The 22,667-nt window shown below is 35.6% G+C and overlaps 1 protein-coding gene across 16 annotated transcripts in view; it reads right to left on the bottom strand.

Moving 5' to 3' along the window:
• Nucleotides 1-22,667, bottom strand: part of LOC118022172 (probable ATP-dependent RNA helicase DDX60) — a 188,767-nt gene that overhangs the window by 77,514 nt on the left and 88,586 nt on the right. For 9 of the 16 annotated variants that reach the window (XR_004682397.1, XR_004682391.1, XR_004682390.1 and 6 more), the window contains exons 32-35: nucleotides 21,559-21,680; nucleotides 15,117-15,264; nucleotides 13,087-13,229; nucleotides 9,418-9,569 (exon numbers count right to left, since the gene is read on the bottom strand). Coding sequence is in view for 8 of the 16 variants with exons in the window: in XM_035022748.1 (XP_034878639.1) it covers nucleotides 9,418-9,569; nucleotides 13,087-13,229; nucleotides 15,117-15,264; nucleotides 21,559-21,680 (565 nt within the window). In the remaining 8 variants the exon portion in view is untranslated. Of the gene's footprint in view, nucleotides 1-2,304; nucleotides 2,368-9,417; nucleotides 9,570-13,086; nucleotides 13,230-15,116; nucleotides 15,265-21,558; nucleotides 21,681-22,667 lie in introns of all 16 variants that reach the window. The other 7 variants (XM_035022745.1, XM_035022742.1, XM_035022747.1 and 4 more) reach the window with 1 other exon arrangement.

Raw genomic sequence — 22,667 nt, 5'->3', positions numbered from 1 at the left:
TTCCCCACCATTGCTGGCCTTAAAGATGAAGGGGGATGATAATCAAAATAATGCCAGCAACATCTAGAAGCTGGACAAGAGAATAAAGCAGATTGTCCTAAAGTCTCCAGAAAGAAATGAGCTTTGCCAACATCTTGATTTTAACCCAGTTAGACCTGTTTGGGACTTCAGGCTTCCAGAACTGTAAGATAATAAATTTGTGTTGGTTTAAACCACTAAGTTTGTGGTAATTTGTTACAGCAGCAACAAGAATGAATATGCAAGTGAAAAGAAAGGAGAGAGGAAATTCAATAATGAACAGTGCGGCTGGGTTGATAAAGTACTGACCACAATCAGGATCTGACATTTTATCAGCCTTTTGTAATTCCTTATCTACCTTGGTTGCACTAGAGTTCCAGAATTTTTCCTAGTGTCTTCATTGACCTACCACAAAGAATGACTAGATCTGTATCTATAACACTGAATATACTCCTAGTCATAGACCTATAATTATGACACTGACCCTTTCCTCTTGAATTATTTCCCACAGATATTATGTGACATGTATAAATTCTAACTCACTATTTTTGGTTCTTAGTCCTCAAACTTCATCCTCACTTCTAATGTATCATTAACTAAAATAGAAACTTCATTATCATCACCAACCACATGAACTTTATTGACAATTTCTCTGAATTCTATCCCATAACTATTTCTTTAACCACTCTTTTCCACCATTACTTCTATTTCAGACTCACACTCACTCTCACCTGCATGGCTCTTATAACCTTTGAGTCTCTGTCACATATATAAACCATACACATGTCTGTCACACATATAAACCACAGACCCATATCATACTCATACCTATACACTGTCTACACATTATTCAGAACACTAAGCCTAACCTCCATAATATGAGAATTAAGACTCTTTCCAATACGTATCCAAATTGCTGTAAAGCTGCTTTAAGCAACTCAGTATCTTCCCCCATCCCTATCACAACTCCCATATTCCCCATGCCACTAGAGTGAGATTGAAGCCTATCCCTGACATACCAGACCCTTTCTCATTTCTGTACTTTGAAAACACTGTTTCCTCTGCCCCATCCCTTAAGATCCTTTAAGATTTAGTGATAAAATTACTTCATTTGAAAATCCTTCTCTAGTGCTCACTTTGGCAGCACATATACTGAAAATCCTTCTCTAAATCCAAGGCTGCCCCATTATCTGTCATCCTAGCACTTACTGCCTTTGTAATAGCTACAAGTCAGTTTCCTCACACTACACTGTGAGATTGTGTTTAAAGCAAGGATAGATTTACTGATTCTCTATATCTCAACTGCTTAGAAGTATGTCTCAAACCAGTAATATTTCAATACTTTTCAGATTAATGAATGATATTTCTAGGATCAGATTTTGAGATGGCTCCAAAGTCTCTGGGGTTTCCTGGTATACTCTTGAATAATTATGAGCCACTCAAGAAATACACTATCTAAAGATACTCAAGAAACTATATAGAGCAGTTCCCTCTGTTCTAGCATCCCCATAGTTTCATTCTCTGTGTAAAACATCCAAACAGGTCTGATTAATCTCAAATCAAAAAATTAAAAATCAATGACCTGATTAGCAAGAAATTCATGAAGAGATTCATGGCAATTGTATGCATGTATGTGAAGATATATAATTTTTAAAGTAAGTGTTAGAAAAGGGAAAACCCATAAAGTATTGAAGGGCATGCAGACTGGAATTTAACCAGGCAACACTAGATGTGCCTAAGGATGGACCATATAATAAAGCCTTAGGATGGGTTTATCTATATAAAGTTTAGAGTTGTTTGGGTCCCCACTGAATTCTGCTAAAGATGAAAACAGGAAGCCAATATGAGAGAACAGAGTCAGATAAACCCTGGGAAAAAAAAACATTATATAAAGCAAGAGAATCCAGATTATGTAAGTTGATATAAACCTGATGGAGCCCTAAGGGGCCTTCTGAAGTATCACGTATCTGACAAACACTGGTTGTGAAAACTGAGAATACTAGGATTTAGGAATTCTTGAGGCTTTGGAATATTATCCTGTTATTATGCAGTGCCTGAGGCTGAGGCTCTGGTCTGAATAAAACATTATGTCAAATGGGCTTTGGGATTAATTCTATTATAGAACCAGTGCAACAGGGTGTTGAAGAGAAGCTCTGCAAAGTGGGGAGTTAAAATGTGTGACACCTAAGAAGCTCAATGGCATTTTTAAGTATGAGGTCAACATTTTTCAAATTACCCTTGAATTTTTGGAAAATCTCAAATCAATACTTAAAATATATAACATACCTGATAGATCTAATGGTGAGTGCAAAATCTTTCAACAAGTAATAAGCAGTTCCTTCATTTATCCTAAACAAAATATCATTTTGAAAATTAATAGTATAAAAACATTAAAGAACTTACTTCATACTGAAATGCTGGACTTGTCAATAATAAATTACTTTTGTCTGTCAAGACATATTTACTAAAACCTTTCACCACAAATCCTAGATGATGATTCAATCAAGAGGAATAATGATTATGAATTCAAAAGTCACAATTATCACAACCACACATAATCAATACACACAGAAGACTGACCATCTCAGGAGAAAAACAAAATAGGAAAATTAAGCTCAGGAGAGTGAATGGGAGCTGGAGAATCAAAGAGGAAGAATCAAATGGATTATTTACTAATGTCACAACTTAATTCACAATAATGAGTCATATTTTAAAAAATGATCAGGAATACATCCAAGAGGGAAAATGATGGTGGAGTAGAAAGACCCTAGGCTTGCTTCATCCCATGAACACAACTAGATAACTATCAAAACATCCTAAATACCCCAGAAATCAACCTGAAGACTGACAGAACAAACTCCACAACTGAAGGTAGAAAAGCAATTACATTGAAGAAGGTAGGAAGTGCGGAGATGTGGTTTGGGAGAGAACCTGGATCATGCCCATTGCAGTGGGGTGGCAGCCATGGAGGTGGAGCAGGGCAAGAGTGGAGCATAAAGGGAAGATGATTCTCCATAGCAACCGGCTTGGAAAATCAGAGGGGCTGAATATCATGAGTTCTTGCAACCAATGAGGCTTAAAGCCTAGAATTTTAAAGGTCAGTGGGTTTGGCTCAGATATAGCCCAGGGGTATTGGGGCTGCTTTTGGAGAAAAGGCAGGGCAAACAATCCCTGGATGTAGAGTGTGGAAACAGCAATTGAAGAGTGCTTGTGGCATACAGTGGGGAGGTTATTTGCTCTTCTCAGAGCATGTCCCATAGAGGCAGTGTTCACAAGAGACCCCTCTGTGAAAAAAGAAACTGATCAGCACCACTTCCTTCCCCCACCCCTTGGAATAAGCACAGGGCTACCTGTAGGAACCAGTAGCATGCCAACACTCACTACCTAACTTGCTTCTGCCAAGCTCTGTACCTGCCATGCTCTGGTGGATCCACCCTCCCAAGTCATGCTTGGCTCAGTCCCAGCACTGTGGGCCCCTTTCCCCAGAAGACCAGCCCAAACCCCTGCCTACACTGCATCTCCTGACACAGAAGTTCTACATAAGGCCATTACCCTCAAAAACAGAAGTAGCTGACTTTCCTAACACATGGTAGCTGACACAGAGACAGACAAAATGAGAAGACAGAGGAATTTGTCCCAAATGAAATAACAGGTTAAGGCCATGGCCAGAGATCTATGTGAAAAAGAGAATTTAAAGTAATGATCATAAAGATATTCACTGGACTTAAGAATGGAAGACATGAGTGAGAACCTTAATACAGAGATAAGGAATAACATACCAGAAATAAGGGCTCAATAAATGAAGTGACAAACATGCTTGATGGAATGAACAGCAGGACGGAAAAGCAGAGGAACAAATTAATGACCTAGAAAACACAGTAACAGAAAGTAGTCAAGCTGAACAAAAGAGAAAAAGGAATGGTTGTCAAAAGAAAGCCAGACTAGCAATACTTATATCGGACAAACTAAACTTTAAAGCAGACTGTAACAAGAGACAGAGAAGGGCACTATGTAATCATAAAGAGGATAATCCAACAAGAAGATATAACAATTGTAAATATTTATGCACCCAACATGGGAGCACCTAAATACATAAAGCAGTTAATAACAATCATAAAGGAACTAACTGATAATAACACAATAATAGTAGGGGACTTTAACATCCCACTTACATCAATGGACAGATCATCTAAACAGAAAATCAACAAGGAAACAGTGGCTTTGAATGACACACTGGACCAGATGAACTTAACAGATATATTCAGAACATTCCACCTTAAAACAGCAGAAAACACATTCTTTTCAAGTGCAGATGAAACACTCTCCAGAATAGATCACATGTTAGGCCACAAAACAAGCCTCAAAAATTCAAAAGGATCAAAATCATACCATATATCCTTTCTAACCACAACCCTAAGAAACTAGAAGTCAATCACAAGAAAAAATCCGGAAGAACCACAAATACATGAAAGTTAAATAACATGGTACAACACAATGAATGGGTCACCTAGGAAATCAAAGAATAAATAAAAAAGATACATGGAAACAAATGAAAATGAAAACACAAGGGTCCAAAACCTTTGGGATGCAGCAAAAGTGGTTCTAAGAGGGACGTTTATAGCAATACAGTCCCACCTCAATAAGTAAGACAACTCTCAAATAAAAAACCTAACCTTACACCCAAAAATGTTAGAAAAAGAACAAACAAAACCTAAAACCAGCAGAAGGAAGGAAATAATGAAGATTAGAGCAGAAATAAATGATACAGAAACTAAAACAAACAAACAATAGGCTAGATTAATGTAACCAGAAGGTGGATCTTTGAAAAAATCAATAAAACTGATAAACCTCTAATCATAAATGAGAGGGAGAAATAGCTATCAACACCAACAGAAATACAAACAATTATAAGAGAATATTATGAAAAACTATATGCCAACAAATTAAACCTGGAAGAAATGATTAAATTCCTAGAAACATGAAACCTACCAAAACTTAAACAGGAAGAAATAGAAAATTTGAACAGACTGAACACCAGTAAAGAAATTGAATTAGTAATCAAAAAACTCCCCACAAACAAAAGTCCAAGACCAGATGGCTTCACAGGTAAATTGTACCAAACATTTACAAAAGAGTTAATTCCTATTCTTCTCAAACTATTCCAAAACATAGAAGAGGAAGGAAAACTTCCAAATTCATTCTGAGGCAAGCATTACCCTAATACCAAAACTAGATAAAGACACCACAAAAAAAGAGAACTACAGGCCAATATCTCTGACGAACATTGATGCAAATATCTTCAACAAAATATGAGCAAACCACATCCAACAAGACATTAAAAAAAAATCATTTACCATGATCAAGTGGGATTTATTCCTGAGTTGCAAGGGTGGTTCAATATTCACAAAGCAACCAACATGATACATCACATAAATAAAAGAAAGGGTAAGAACCATATGATCATTTTAATAAATGCAGAAAAAGGCATTTGATAAAGTACAACATCCATTCATGACAAAAACCCTCAACAAAGCAGGTTTAGAGGGAACAAACCTCAACATAATAAAGGCCATACATGAAAAACCCACAGCTAGTATCATCCTCAGTGGGGACAAACCGAGAGCTTTCCCCTAACATCAGGAACAAGATAAGGATGTCCATTCTCACCACTCTTCTTCAACATAGTACTGGAAGTCCTAGCCTCAGCAATCAGACAACAAAACAAATAAAAGGCATCTAAATTGGTAAGGAAGAGGTAAAACTCACTCTTTACAGATGATATGATACTATATAGAGAAAACCAGAAAGACTCCACTAAAAATCTGCTAGAACTGATAAATGAATTCAGTACAGTCACAGGATACAAAATCAATGTACAGAAATCTGCTGCATTTCTATACACCAATAATGAAGCAGCAGAAAGAGAAATTAAGGAATCAATCCCATTTACAATTGCACCAAAAACAAAAGATACCTAGGAATAAACCTAAACAAAGAGGTGAAAGACCTGTAACCTGAAAACTATAAAATGCTGATGAAAGAAATGAAAGATGACACAAAGAAATGGAGAGACATTCCATGCTCATAGATTAGAAGAACAAATATTGTTAAAATGTTTATACTACACAAAGCAATCTACAGATTCAATGCAATCCCTATCAAAATACCACCAGCATTTTTAACAGAACTACAACAATACGAAAATTTGTATGGAACCACAAGAGACCCCGAATAGCCAAAGCAACCTTGAAAAAGAAAAGCGAAGCTGGAGGCATCACAGTTCCAGACTTCAAGTTATATTACAAAGCTATAATGATCAAGACAGTATGGTACTGACATAAAATAAATACATAGGTCAATAGAACAGAATAGAAAACCCAGCAATAAACCCACAATTATATGATCAATTAATCTTTGACAAAGCAGGAAAGAATATCCAATAGAAAAAAGACAGTCTCTTCAACAAATGATGTTGAGAAAACTGAACAGCAACATGCAAAAGAATGAAACTGGAAGGGGCACCTGGGTGGCTCAGTCAGGTAAGTGTCTGCCTTCAGCTCAGGTCATGATCCCAGAGTCCTGGGATTGAGCCCCACATCAGGTTCCCTGCTCAGTGGGGAGTCTGCTTCACCCTCTTCCTTTGCCCCTCCCCCTCTTCTCTCTCTCTCTCTCTCTCACTCTCACTCTCTCTCAAAATAAATAAAATCTTTTAAAAAAAAAAAGAGTGAAACTGGAAAACTTTCTTACACCATATATAAAAGTAAATTAAAAATGGATTAAAGACCTAAATGTGAGACCTGAAACCATAAAAATGCTAGAAGAGAACACAGCAATGATTTATTTGACATTGAATATAGCAACTTTTTTCTAGATAGCTCCCCTGAGGCAAGGGAAACAAAAGCAAACAAACTATTAGGACTAGAAATAAGTAGCTTCAGGGGCACCTGGCTGGCTCAGCTGGTAGAATGTGGGACTCTTAATCTCAGGGTTGTGAGTTCAAGCTTCATGTTGGGCGTGGAGCCTACTTAAAAAAAAAAAGGTAGGGGCACCTGGGTGGCTGAATCATTAAGCATCTGCCTTTGGCTCAGGTCATGATCCCAGGGTCCTGGGATACAGCCCCGCATCAGGCTCCCTGCTTAGCAGGAAGCCTGCTTCTCCCTCTCCCACTCCCCCTGCTTGTGTTCCCTCTCTCGCTGTGTCTCTGTCAAATAAATAAATAAAATCTTAAAAAAAAAAAGGACCTTGGGCGCCTGGGTGGCTCAGTTGGTTAAGCGACTGCCTTCGGCTCAGGTCATGATCCTGGAGTCCCAGGATCGAGTCCCGCATCGGGCTCCCTGCTCAGCAGGGAGTCTGCTTCTCCCTCTCCCACTCCCCGTTTGTGTTCCCTCTCTCGCTGTGTCTTTCTCTGTCAAATAAATAAATAAAATCTTTAAAAAAAAAAAAAAAAAGGACCTTCTGCAGTGAAGGAAACCATCAACAAAACTAAAAGACAACCTAGGGAATAGAAGAAGATATTTGCAAATGACATACCTGATAAAGGATTGTATCCACAATATATAAAGAATTTATAAAACTCAACATCCAAATACAGATAGTCCAATTAAAAAATGGCAGAAGACCCAAATGGACATTTCTCCAAGGAGGACATACAGATGGCCCACAGACACATGAGGAGATGCTCATCATTACTTGCCATCAGGGAAATGCAAATCAAAACTACAATGAGATATCACCTCACACCTGTCAGAATGGCTAAAATAAAAATTAAAAAAAAACCACAAGAACCAATAGGTTTTGGTGAGGACATGGATAAAGGGTAACCCTCTTGCAGTGTTGGTGGAGTGCAGACTGGATCAGCCACTATGAAAAACTGTACAGAGTTTCCTCAAAAAGTTAAAGTTAAAACTACCCTACTATCCATCAATCACACTATTGGGTATTTATCCAAAGAATACAAAAACACTAATTCAAAGGGATATATGCACCCTTATGTTATAGCAGTATTATTTACAAAAGCCAAGATATAGAAGCAGCCCATTATCAAGTGTCCATCAATTGACAGATGGAATATTATTCAGCCATTAAAAAGAATGAAATCTTGCCATTTGCAATGAAATGGATGGAGCAGGACAGTATAATGCTAAGTGAAATAAGTCAGCCAGAGAAAGACAAATACTAAAGGATTTCACTCATCTGCGTAATTTAAGAACAAAACAAATAAGCAAAGAGAAAGAGAGAGAGGCGAACCAAGAACTGGGCTCTTACCTATAGAGAACAAGCAGGTGTTTACCAGATGGGAGGGGGGCCGAGGGATGGGTGAAATAGGTGATGGGGATTAAGGAGCACACTTGTCATAATGAACACAAGGTGATTAAAATTAAAATTTTTAAAAAGAATAAAACACATTTGCGTGAGTGAGCTATGAAATAAAAAAAAAAAATCAACATTTCTCTAGTGTCCCAAGTTTTAAATCCTTTAATTCAATAAAGATTGTTCAAAATTTTATGTAAATTGTCTACTGAATTACTGATTAGTGTGACAGAATGCCCCTCCCACAACTATGTGCTCAGTGCCTGGGCCAATTTCTCTATTCCCAGGTAAATCCAAGAGGGTTTACCCTTCCTTACTGTTTTTGAAAATGATTTCCCTGCCAAAGAGCTAAAACAATTGTCCTATGCTCAGTCCTCAGATGTGTGAGTTATATACCTTTTTATATACTTCTCTCATAATGGTGGGTATGGCAATGTTACTGTTTTTCAGTTTTAAATATCTTATAATGAATAGATAGTATGGTAATAAATAAAAACATATCTGTGAGTGTACGTGAATATATCTGTAGGGTACACCTTTAGGTCAAGTGAGTCAGCCTAAGTCCCAAGATTTTGCCAGTAAACCACAAACAAAAATAACACAAAGTTTGTTATTCTCTCTCACCATTAATCTGCAGGAAAAAATTCCAGTATATTTAGCATGATTCACCTACACTTAAAATTGTAAAAAGCTTTGGGGCGCCTGGGTGGCTCAGTCGTTGGGCATCTGCCTTCAGCTCAGGTCATGATCCCAGGGTCCTGGGATCGAGCCCCGCATCGGGCTCCCTGCTCCATGGGGGACCTGCTTCTCCCTCTCCCACTCCCCCTGCTTGTGTTCCTGCTCTCGCTATCTCTCTGTCAAATAAATAAATAAACTCTTTAAAAAAAATTGTAAAAAGCTTTGCCCTAGAATTCATTAGGTTCATCCATTAGATACAGATGTATAGGTAGATACAGAAATAGGGCTAGAAGTAGAGGTAGAAATGAAAGAGAAAGATGGAGACACAGACAGGAATGCAGACATGGACACAGAAAGGTAGAAGTAGAAAGATTAGAGGGGGACAGATAGGTGAAGATGGATAAAACATACCTGTTGTCCTGGACTAGTCCTGTCAAGGAACCATGTTTATAGAAATCAAGTGCATAAGCATTAAGTGGCATTCTTCTTCCTTGGTCATCCAAGATCTCTGACCACAGCACAGGAGCCTGAGTGTGATTGATACCAATTGTGCGTAGAACGACCTGAAGAAACACAACTCTTTTCGTTATTTATGTGTAAAGAAAGTTTTTGGTTTCTTGCATTGTGCTTTGTGGTTCCTTTCTTTATTCAACTTTTCTGAAGCACACTCTTCGTGATGAAGGAAGAGGGTGTCTTTCATACACACTGGGTTGGTGCTGTCCTAAGAAAGTCTGGAGGATGACTTGGTACCACCTATGAGCATTATTGCCTCTTAGCATACTCTTGGCAATTTCAACCGTCCAGCCATGAGAAAAATAACAAGAGTCACTAGGAAAGAAAAGTTAACTTTAATTATTTTTCATTATCCTAATTGGTATAGGAGATACCTTGTAAACAGAGCATCAGAGAGCTTGTGCCTTGTACATCTCAAGAGAAGAGTTCAACTGAGCAACTCTAACCATTGCAAGAACCCAATCACCAGAATAAAAAGGGAAGGGAGAGAGATATAGGGGGAAAGAGAAGGAAAGTAAGAATAGGAAGTTAACAAGTCAATAGCTTTTGATGTCTGCTCATTTTATGAAAACTATACAGGGTCAATAGGAACTACTCTAACACACTAATTGGTACAACTACTTTCTCAAATGATTTGGTAGTAGTGTGGAAAGCTCTTTTATTACTATAAGTTCTTGGAATATTCTTATTCCGTTATGATCCAGAAAACTGTTTTGACCTCAAAAGTCCAGAAGATTTACATTCAAGGGAAACTGTTGCACATGTGCACTAGACATTTGTAGCAGCCCTGTTTGTAACAGTAAAGACTAAAAACAAACACAGTTTAAGAGGAAACTAGATCAATGGCTTGTTTTATATCCACATTCTGAAATAATATGAAGTAGTAAAAATAAATACAGCTTCATGTGACAACATGAATGAATCTTGGGAGCAGAGTATTGAGTGCAAAAAGCAAAACAAAACAAAAGCAAAAAACAACACAAAAGCAAAAAACAACATCCAGGAGACTACAGTAAGTGTTCTTTTACTTTTTATAAAAATCAAAAGCAGCAAATATAAAAAGTGACTTTGGAATATGATGTTTTTTAAAGGTGAATTAAAAACACAAAATTCAGGGTAATTGATATCCTGGGGAAAGAGGAGAGACAAGGGAATAAAATAGAGGAGGGTCCTGAGTCCATGGGTGTTCATTTTAGTTTTATGCTTTATAGCTTATCTGTATGTTATTTAAAGATAATATGAATGCTTATTTAGCATTACATTAAAATGTAACAAATAATAAAAGCAAAATAAGTTTTGAGAGGTTATAACTTACACTAGTAACGTAAAATTGTATAAAGTGATTTGGGTAAGACAAAGGGCATATTGCCATCAAGGCATACTTTAGAAATACTCGTCAGTGCAGGATGCTACAAAATGAATGAAATAGAACCAGCCTCTTCTCTCTAGCACACCAGCAGGAACAATGAAAAGCCTGTATTAGGTCATGCCCTGTACCTAGAGATATCTTCTAATTGATGGTCACTGTGTGGCAATAAGACGCAGACATTATATCCTATTATAACTATATCAGTGTCCCTCGAAAACCCCATGGAAAATTTTGCATGTGGAAAGGAAACAAAAGTTAATGGTACCTACTAACCATAAGTTGAATTAATTGTAAAATAGAGAAAAATAAATTATAATACTTAATTAATATGTCTTGTCTTCAATGTGATTACTTACAAACTTCTTACATAAGTAATTAATTGCAATTATAGAAATAAAATACAGGAAAAAAAGCTTCATAAAATTATTGATCTTATAAGCTAAAGTTCAGTCCTCTATTATTTCTATGCCAGAATTTGACATTCTTCCACATTCTGTAAGACACCACTCACATGAGAGTAAAGAACTAGCCTTAGAGAGCTTCACATAAGACCTGGAGCAGTTATCTATAAGTAATTTTTAAGCCATGTACGTTATCAGTAAAAAAAAAAAAAAAAAAAAATCCGTTCTCATTTCTTCTTTCATGAATGCTTTTCTCTCCTTTTATAAAACAAAAAGCTTCCTCAAACTTACCTGGGGTTTGAAAATGTACAAAGTAGCAACAAAAAGCCATACTGCTTTCCTATTAAGAAAGTGGATGACTTTAAAGATTATGTAAAAAAACAATTTTTTTCTTTTAAGTTAGGTTGTTTCCAATTACTTGAATTCAACAAAATTAAAGTGCATCTAATTAAGTTGCTAATTAAGAGAACATTAAAAATATATTTGTGATAATAGTCTGGTAGGTGATTTGGGGCAAACAGTTCAGAAGAAATTAGAAGAATTGTGTATCACTGTTAGAAAAGTTGTTCCGTTCTGAACTACTTACCTATTTGAATAAAGTTTCTCAACATTCAAATTAAAATTTAAAGTGGAACTCTGTCTCATTCTAAAAATAAGTAAATATTCATTCTTAGTTATATGAACTAATTTAAAAATAAATAGCTTCATCCATCCCATTAATGTATACATTTCTAATACAAAATTAATTTTATTTTAGTCATTACTTCTCAAAATTTGTATTATAAGGTTTTGTAATTAGCAGGAAATAACCTGTTGCATACTATTGAAATTGCATACTATTTAAATTGAAATTGCATACTATCTAAGCTAAGAAATGTGATAGATAGGGTGGCTTCATGTTTAAAAATATATTACATTGAGGTCAAATTATGTGGGGGAGTGTATAATCTAAATACAAGAGAAAAGAACAGTGCCAAATTTTAAATCATTGGAAATTTTATTCTTGACTGTTTTAACTTCATAATTATGGGTATTCAAGTGCTTCGGTATTCATATTCCATTTTATACATTAAAAATGATATGATGGCTTTATTTTAAAATATCAACATTTATCTGAAGCTGGAAATTATATCATCAGAAATTATTTGAATTTGTGATAAAAATGTATGTGTCCATTCAAAATGCACAAGGGTCTAATATTTAGTTTTTCAAAACTCTTTTAAGTGATACTGGACTATTTTATATAATAGAGGACTGTCTGATTTTGGACTAGAATAGAGTTGAAACTCTAGTGTCAAACCATAATATCAAATATAACAAAACTTATTTTCTTTCTCAAACTTTGTGTTAAAATATAAATTAAATTTCTATAAGTTTATTACAACATTCAGTGAATTATCCAGCATATTCCCAATGTGTCTAGGTCTTTGTACTCCATTTTGGACATCAGTGATCCAGAACATATATGGGATTTACAGCATTTATGGCAATACCAGGAAAGCCTGAAGATAGTTGTATGCTCTTTCCATAGCAAACTTGCATCAAACTACAAAGATGGAAGAAAAGTGGTGGTACTTGGGAATTCTGTGGAGCAGAATGGAGCAGGGTCCCTCAGGTCAACACTGAAAAACTGAAACCATACTGGCCTCAAGAGTACCATTTCCTGGATATTTCTGTTCATACACCTGGAATTTTGTTTTCAATTTGAGAAATTTGAAATCCTTTCTAAACAGCCTAGAAGCATAAATCCAATTCTTTCTTAAAGATCTTTTATTTATAAACCCCATTTCCACTTACATGGTTCGGAGTATTTGGTAGAAGCAAATCACCATCAGAGTTTCCGGAGAGACAAACAAATGGAGAAATAGCTGCTCTTCCTTCTTTGCAGTTCATCAAATGAGAAACCAGTTCAGAGCCCTCACATTCTTTTCCTGTGAAATCTGTCCATAATAGGTTGGGATAGATTAGTTTTTAAAAATCAGCCAAATTGTTACGCTTTATGCACAGACTCTAGACCATGCTACAAATGAAGTCATTCAAATTTCCAGGACCTATATCAGACCAGATGAGATATATCACATAAAGTGCATAGCATGGGGCGCCTGGGTGGCTCAGTTGGTTAGGTGACTGCCTTCGGCTCAGGTCATGATCCTGGAGTCCCGGGATCGAGTCCCGCATCGGGCTCCCTGCTCGGCAGGGAGTCTGCTTCTCCCTCTGACCCTCCCCCCTCTCATGTGCTCTCTCTCATTCTCTCTCTCAAATAAATAAATAAAATCTTAAAAAAAAAAAAGTGCATAGCATGGGACACCTGGGTGGCTCAGTGGGTTAAGCATCTGCCTTCTGCTCAGGTCATGATCTCAGGGTCCTGGGATCAAGTCCCACGTCGGGCTCCCACTCAGCGGGGAGCCTGCTTCTCCCTCTGCCTGTAGCTCCCCCTGCTTGTACTCTCTCTCTCTCTCTGACAAATAAATAACTAAAATCTTTAAAAAAAAAAAAGTGAGTAGCACATCTTGGCACAGAATACATTCAATAAATGTTAGCTATTAATATTATCAGTATTATAAAATTTTGTATGATGTTTTAGTTCCTTGATCAACAGGTAATAAAAGACTACATCTAGATTGCATGCTTTTAACATAGAATTATTGTTATTACCTTGGTGCTTTTCCCACTGACTTCAGATCTGGCCTCACAATCCTTCCAGACAGGGTATTCTAAGAGGCCACTATCAGTAGGTTTGGAAATGGCATACAAGAAGAAATATTTTTTTCCATTCCTACTTTTTTTTTAATATTTTATTTATTTGAGAGAGAGGGAGAGAGAGCACAAGCAGGGGGAGGGGCAGAGGGAGAAGCAGACTCCCACTGAGCAGGGAGCCCAACATGGGGCGCCATCCCTGGACTCCGGGATCATGATCTGAGCGAAAGGCAGACACTTAACCGACTGAGCCACCCAGGGGCCCCCTCAATTCCTACTCTTAAAAAGCACTAGATTGTGCATTCAAAGGTGGCTCTAATTTGTAATGAAGGCACTCCTATTTTGCCTCCTCTGGGATGCTCACAATGCTCTACTGTTACTGTTTGCTTTTGTTCATGCTGTTTCCCACTTTAATAGGGCCCAGGAAGTAAGAGGCTCTGCTTCCTTAACTTTTTCCAATTGAGGATGTTGGGGTATAATGAAATTAGGAAATTACTACCCATGGCTCAACCCTTTCCTTTTATCCCAGTCAGTTTTTCCTGTTTACTTTTCCCTAGAAGATTTCTATCCAATACCTTACGAAAAATAAGAGCAAAGTTAATGTGTTTACTATGTGCTAGGTACTGTTTTAAGATATTCACATATATTAACTGAATTATTTAAAGCTCACCCAAACTAGGTTTGTAATGCTATTCTCTTTTTTATACATCTTTTGAGAAAATTGAGGCATGAGTAAGGAATATTGCCCAAGGTCTCACTTCTAAGAATAGCAGAACCAGAGTTTGGGCCCCGGTAATCTTCCAAGAGTCTATACATATTTCCTCTCAAGAAAATGAGTGATAGAATGGTCTCTCATTTATCTTCACTCCATAAATGCCCTTCCTGCACTTGCCAGGCTTGCCCCAAAAGCAACCTTTAATCAAGATGGTTTATAAATGACTCTATTTAGTTTTATTCTCCATTGCCCTTTTGACTTCTAAAAACCAAGAGTTTCTTTCTTTGAAAGCAGAAGGAATTCTCCTTTTTTAAGGCAGACTGATCTTTCCCAGGCTCTACTCTTCCTCTGGGAAAAATATTCTTAGATTATTTTTTCTTTAAATCGTTCCACAGTGGAGTTAAGATATACTTACTTATTTTTGACAATGGGAGTTGATATTCCTGTTTCATATCAGCCAATTTGGCAACATTTAGTAGGAAGGAGGCAAAGTCCTTTGTAACGTCCATGTTATACTCACGTAAAGCATCATTAAAATCCTTAGGGAGATCGTCAAGGAACACCTAAATCATCAGAGAGATCATTAAGAACTCCGGAAAGCCAAATATTTTTTTAGAGACATCTGTATACCTTCTTTGAAAACTGAAACTTTGGAAGAATGGCAAAGAACACTGCACTATAATTCTGTAGTTACCTATTTATTCAATAATGTAATTGTTTCATTCCTTCATCCGTGAAATTGAAGTAAAGTTCATTTTTTGTTTCTATGTGCATTTATAAAAAATAGTATCCTCACTCTTAAAAATTTGCTTTCAGGGCGCCTGGGTGGCTCAGTTGGTTAAGCGACTGCCTTCGGCTCAGGTCATGATCCTGGAGTCCCGGGATCGAGTCCCACATCGGGCTCCCTGCTCAGCGGGGAGTCTGCTTCTCCCTCTGGCCCTCCCCCCTCTCATGTGCTCTCTCTCTCTCATTCTCTCTGTCTCAAATAAATAAAATCTTAAAAAAAAAAGAGCCTTTTAAAAAAAAAATTTGCTTTCACATTACTTAACCAACACCATCTTTTTTCTTTTTTAATGTTTTTATTTAAATTCCAGTATAGTTAACATCCTGTGTAATGTTAGTGTCAAGTGTACAGTATAGTGATTCAACACTTCCATACAACACTGAGTGCTCATCATAAGTGCACTTTTTCCTTTTTTGTGGGAAAGTTTTTAAAATAACTGACCACAATTCTTTAATAGATACCAGACACAGGACTTTTTATATCTTCCTTGGTTAGTTTGGAAGGTTGCATTTTCTAGGAATTTTCCCATTTTGTCCAAATAACCAAGTGTATTGGCATAAATCATTCATAATATCCTCTTTTGTTCTTTTCAATAGTCGTTAATTAACGACTGAGCCACCCAGGTGTCCCTTATGTTAGATTTTCTATTTGTTTTGTTTTCCTAGCTTCTTAGGCTGAAAAATTAAATCATTGATTTTTTTCAGCTTGTATTCTTTTCTAAGATATGATTATAAGGCTATAAATTTTGCTCTAATCATTGTATGAATTACATCTTGTATTTGTATATTTATTATTGTTTAATTAAAATATTTTATAATTCCATTTTATTTTCATCCTATATGTATTTTTCCTAATTTTTTAATTTTCTTTTTTAAGAATTCTATTTATATTCAAAAGGTATTTTATCACAGTGAGCACTACAAGTACAAATTTAAAAAAAAAATCAGTGTTACAAGGCTTACAACGACTAATCAGGGCTCTCTTACCACCCATGCCCTTAGTCCCAGAACCATGTTAAAGTCTTTTGCTATTTCTTCTGGTGACCTATATGTATTTAGAAATGAAGCTACCTAATTTTCAGGCAAGTATTTCCAGTAAGTATTTAGCTGGCATATCTCTTTTTCTATCATTTTACTTTCAACCTTTCTGGGACCTTATGGCTAAGATGTGATTTGTACAAACAGCATATAATTGTGGGTTTTTTCTTAATAATATCTAAAAATGTTAGTATTTTACCTGAAGTATTTAGTACATATATATTCAATGCAGTTACTTATACAGTTGAGTTTATATATACTATTTTAGTATTCAGTTTCTATCCCAACCATATATTATATATTATTTTCTATGTTCTTGTATTTTATCAGTTTTTCTTCTATTAACACTTATTTGTGCACTATTTTGCTAGTCTTTATCCCAGAGAATACAAAATACATCTTTAATTTTTACAACTCTTAATAGTGTAAGAACCTTAAAATATTCAAATATATTTACCCTTCCCAACACTTGCATTATGACCATCATGCATTTTAGTTATGTATATATATTATAGATTTCATAATACACTATAATTATTTTTAGATACAGTAGATATTTATTTATATCTACCCACATTATCCTTTCTAGTATACTTCTTGCCCTGTTACATTTTCAATTCTCCCAAGTTTAGATTTTTTTTGTCTGCCTACAACATATGATATTCCCTTTAGCACATACACAAGAAACTGTCAGAACAATATCAGCAAAGTTGGAGGATACAAAATCAACATAAAAAAATAGTTGGTTTCTATACATTAAATAAGTATCTGAAAAGAATATTAGGACAATCTCATTTGTAATAGCATCAAAAAGAATAGAATATTTAGCTATAACTTAACCAAGGAGGTGAAAGATCTCTATATTAAAAAGTATAAAACACTCATGAACGAAATTATAGCAGACACAAATAATGCAAAGGCATGCCATACTATTAAGATGTCAAAACTATCCAAATGGATCTACATGTTCTTTGCAATTCCTATCAAAATCTCATGGCATTTTTTACAGAAACATAAAAATCAATCCCAAAATTCATATGGAATCACAAAAGACCCTGAATAGTCAAAATAATCTTGAGGGGGGAAAAAGAAACAAATCCAGAGGCATTACATTTCTTAATTTTAAAATATATTACAAAGTTACACTAATTAAAACAGTATTGTACCAGTATCATGAAAGACATATAGACTAATGGAACAAAAGAGAGTCCAGAAATAAATCCAAGTATATATGGTCAAAAGATCTTTGACAAGGGTGCCAAGAACACACAGTGGGGAAAGGATAATCTCTTCAACAAATGGTGTTGGCAAAATTTGATATACACATGTAAAAGAATGATATTGACCCTTACCACACACTGCACATAAAAATAAACTCAAATGCATTAAAGACTTAAATGTAAGACCTGAAACTGTAAAATTCATAAAAGAAAATATAAAGACATTGATCTTGGAAATTATTTTTTTTTATATGACACCAGAAGCACAGGCAACAAAAATGAAAATAAACAAGTAGGACTAAATCAACCTAAAAAGCTTCTGCACAGCAAAGGAAATAATAAAGTGAAAAGGCATTTCCAGAATGAGAGAAAATATTTCTAAGCCACCTATCTGGTAAGGGGATAATATCCAAATATATATAAGAATCTTCTACAACTCAATAGCAAAAAATCAAAAAAATGGGCAAAGGACTTGATTAGACATTTCTCCAAAGAAGTCATGCAAATGGCCACCATGTGTATTAAAAGTTGCTCAACTGCACTAATCATTCGGGAAATGCAGATGAAGGCCACATGAGATATTGTCTCCTACCTGTTAGTATGGGTATTATCAAAAAATCAAAAAGGTAAGTGTTGAGGAGAATATAGAAAAATTAGAATCCCTATGCACTTTTGGTGGAAACGTACACTGGTGCAGCTACTATGGAAAACATGTGGAGTTTTTTCAAAAAATTAAAAATAGAACTACTATATGATGCAGCAATCCCATTCTGATGTATATATCCAAAAGAATTGAAATAAGGATCTTGAAGAGATATCTGTCCCCCCATGTTCACTGCAAAATTGTTCACAATAAGCAAGATATGGAAACAAACCAAATGTCCATCAACAGATGAACGGATAAGGTAATGTGGTATATACATACAACAGAATATTATTCCATCTTGAAAAGGAAGAAAATCTTTCCATTTGCAACAACATGGATGAACCTAGAGGATATTATGCTAAGTAAAATAAGCCAGTCACAGAAGGACAAGTAATTCATGATTTCATGTAATGGAATTTATATCTTATAAATTCTACTTATATTCCACTCATATCTTAAATAGTCAAACTCATAGAAGCAGAGACTAGAATGATGACTGCCAGGGCCTGGGTGGAGGAAGAAATGGGGAATTGTTTTTCATTGGATATAAAGTTTCTGTTATGCAAGATAAATAAATTCTAGAGACCTACTGTACAACAAAGTACCTATAGTTAACAATACAATATTGTAAACTTTAAAATACATAAAGAGGATAAATCTCATGTTAAGTGTTCCGACCAAAAAAAAAAAAAAAAAAAAGGAAAAAGCCACCTCACACACAAGGAATATGGGATGTGATAAATATGTTTAGTACCTTGGTTGTAGTGATGATATCATGGGTATATGCATATGTCCAAACTCATTAAGACATATACATTAAATGTGTGCAATTCCTTGTATATCAATTACACCTCAATAACAATAAAGCTAAAAAAGGTAGATATATGCATACCCTCCTGATATGTTATTAAATCAATCATAATATATTTATTCTATTTTAAATTATGTTTAAAACATATTCAAAATATACGTAACATATTTATGTACGAAAATAGAGTAGGATGAAATTATTGCCCATTTTTTTCTAGCTTCAGTTATTTTGGTTAAAAAGTCAGCTATCAATATTACTGCTTTTTTTTCAAGGAAATGCCTGTTTCAGCTCTAGCTGGTTTATGATTTTCTCTTTGTTTTTGACTTTCAGTAGTTTTAGTTTAATGTTCATATTTATCCATTTATTTATTTTATATTTGGGGTTTTTTTCACCATAAATTGTTTACAAAAGGACCTGATGAGCTTCAAATGATGTTATCTTCCACCAGAGTGAGTTCTCCCATTTTTTTGTTTGGTTACATGATTGAAGATGTGATCACTTCAGTCCAAGTAGAGACTAAAGTGGTACTGTTGGTATTGCTGGTATTGTTTTCCAGTTTTATTAAGTTCCAGTCTATACCTGATATAACTCTATTCCTGGGTCATGACCCTTTTGGACTTTGAGTATGAGACTGGTGGGTCTCGTTTTCTCAGTCCTAAAAGACTTCCAAAGATCTTCCTTTTTCCTACAGAGCTTTCTAAACCTTCTACATCTTCCAGCTCTAAAGCTTTCAAAAATGTCTTCAGGGGCATAAATAAATGCAGAACCTTCCTTCTAATGGCTTTTTACTTAATAATTGCCACAAGACTGCAAAAAATTTGGTGTGGTACTCCAACATTGCATGCAGATCTGGTACTCAGTAAACATCCTCAGTAAACTCATAGAAACACTATGCCTCCCAAGTTTCTGTCACTCTAGTCCCATGTGGTCACTAAAAGCTTTAATAATTTTTTTAATCTCATAGAAGAGGCTCTCTGTATATGCTAAGTACAATTTTCAAACCATGTCCAGAATCAACAAATTCTTTGTGAGGAAACCACGATTAAAGATTCCCATCACACCATTAGTAAGTTCTTGCCATTTTACAATTTTAGCCAGCCAAATCCCCATTGTTTCCACAGCTTTCTGTTGCAATACGAATGATAACCACTTACTATATCCATCTGGAAGCACACAAATTTCCAATAACCTTTAAAAAAGAGAGAGAGAAAGAAACTGACAGAGAGGGGCACCTGGGTGGCTCAGTTGGTTAAGCGACTGCCTTCGGCTCAGGTCATGATCCTGGAGTCCCGGGATCGAGTCCCGCATCGGGCTCCCTGCTCGGCAGGGAGCCTGCTTCTGCCTCTGACCCTCCCCCCTCTCATGTGCTCTCTCTCTCTCATTCTCTCTGTCTCAAATAAATAAATAAATAAATCTTTAAAAAAAAAAAAAAAAGAAACTGACAGAGAGTAAGAAAGACAGGAGGCCCCCACACAAAACCTTCCTTTACTGTATATTTTTATGATGTCTTTCTTTGTGAGAATTTAGATACTGACTTTTCTAAGTTAAATATAAATTATTTAAAAAAACAAATAATACTTCAAGAATTTACATGTAATGAAAAAATGTGAAGATGATAGGTCAATGACTAAAGTTGTGTTCACTGGTCAAGAGAACATTCCGTGAGGGCTAAGATTTGTAATTTGACATTGTGGAGTTAACAATATAGATTAACTCATCTCTTTTTGTTCCTTGTCACATTTTACTAAGGTTATTTAGTATAACCTGCCTATCCCATTTTCTCAGATTCTAGTGGGGTATATTAGTAACAGTATTGATGTTGATTTAATAATAGCAAATCCTGATCAAAGAATATGTTGCAAATAAAATTGGAAAAGAGTTTTCCTGCTTTTATTCTATGTGGGTCAAGGAATTATTTCTTCAATGACTATTCTAATATTTTTTCAGTGAGGACATTATAGTTCACAACATATGCTTTTTGCCTGTAGCCCTACCTCAAGGTAAAAAGACCCTAAGGGAACTACATATTCAATGATAGGAACTATTAGTTCATTTATTGTATAAATATCTACATTTTTTTCTCTAGCCACTGAATACTATAATTTGATAGAGTCATACAATCAAATGGAAAACATGAGCAAAATTCTTATTTTTCCTCAAGAAATTTAATCTCTTGATATATTTATATGGAGAGGCTTATGAATTAGAGGTTAAATATAACAGCGATTACAGAAAGAACAAACTATTATTCTATAAAACAAATGAACCCTATATTGATAAAATCCTACTGCCACTGAATCATTTATGGTAGGATCTACTTAATTACATTGATTAATGTTATTAGAAGCATAAATTTTACCTTTGATTGATAAAACTTGACAGTAGTCTCCTGGAACTTTGCTGGAAGAGGTCTTCTTCCAAACAGATTTGCCAAGACTAACAACAGCTTTTCCATAACATCTTGAGAAAAATGTTTTGAGCCTATACAAAACAAAGTGCCTTGTTTAAATGTAAAAAAGTGTGTCAATCCCATTTTCAACATTTAAATTGAATGTTATACTGCATTTCATTTCATGGAAACTGAAAATATGTGACAAATACAGCAACCAAGGAATGACTATATCTGCTGACAGTTTACATCTGTGCCTTCTTTTTCATTCTTGCTACTCCCACGCTAGTTCGGACCAAAATCATTCCAACCACAAATTGCCTCATCTCCTTACTGGATTCTACCCCCCCCCCCCACGCCCCTCCAACTTCAGGCTATGACCAGTTTTCCTAAAGCATTTTATGATCATATCTTTCACCCATTCAAAAATCTCTGATTGCATCTCAATGCCTCATAAACAAAATCCAATCTCCCCAGCCCAGCATTTAAGGCTTTCCAAAATTCAGCCCACAAATAACCTCCCAGCCTTATCTCCCTGTCTTACCTTCTTGCCACTCATATTAAGATACCATCAACTTGACTTATTTTCTGTCTTTCACAACACATGAGCATTACACTGCAGTGATTAAAAAGGTCACACCTTTTATAACTTGGGCTCTAGAGTCAGACTACTTATATTTGAATCTTGGCTCTGACACTTATTAAAATTGTGTGACCATGGCAATTTATTTAACTTCTCTGTGTCTGAGTTTCCTTACTTACAAAAGAGTGATAGTCCATATTATGTGCCTCATAAAGTTATCAAATTTTCTATATCCATGATTATAATAGCTTACACCCTCCCACCCCACCCACACCCATACAGCAATGAACATAACTGTACTTCCTGTTGCAGGAAATTATTTCTCCTCTTACAGAGTTTTTAGGGGGACAGAATTTCCTGAGTATTCTTGTTTCACAGAACAATGCATGTTCAGAGCATAGTGACTGGACCTATTGCACAAAGTAAAGTGTTGCTGCTATCAGTTCATGACAGAAGATAAAGAAATGCTGTGAAAGGCACTGTATTTGCCAGGCAG

The sequence above is a fragment of the Mirounga leonina genome, unplaced genomic scaffold, assembly GCF_011800145.1.
Source record: "Mirounga leonina isolate KUSES-001 unplaced genomic scaffold, KU_Mleo_1.0 Mir_176, whole genome shotgun sequence".
Taxonomy (NCBI): Eukaryota; Metazoa; Chordata; class Mammalia; order Carnivora; family Phocidae; genus Mirounga; species Mirounga leonina.
The sequence above is the reverse complement of the archived record's forward strand: the minus strand, read 5'-3'. Positions and strand labels throughout refer to the sequence as shown.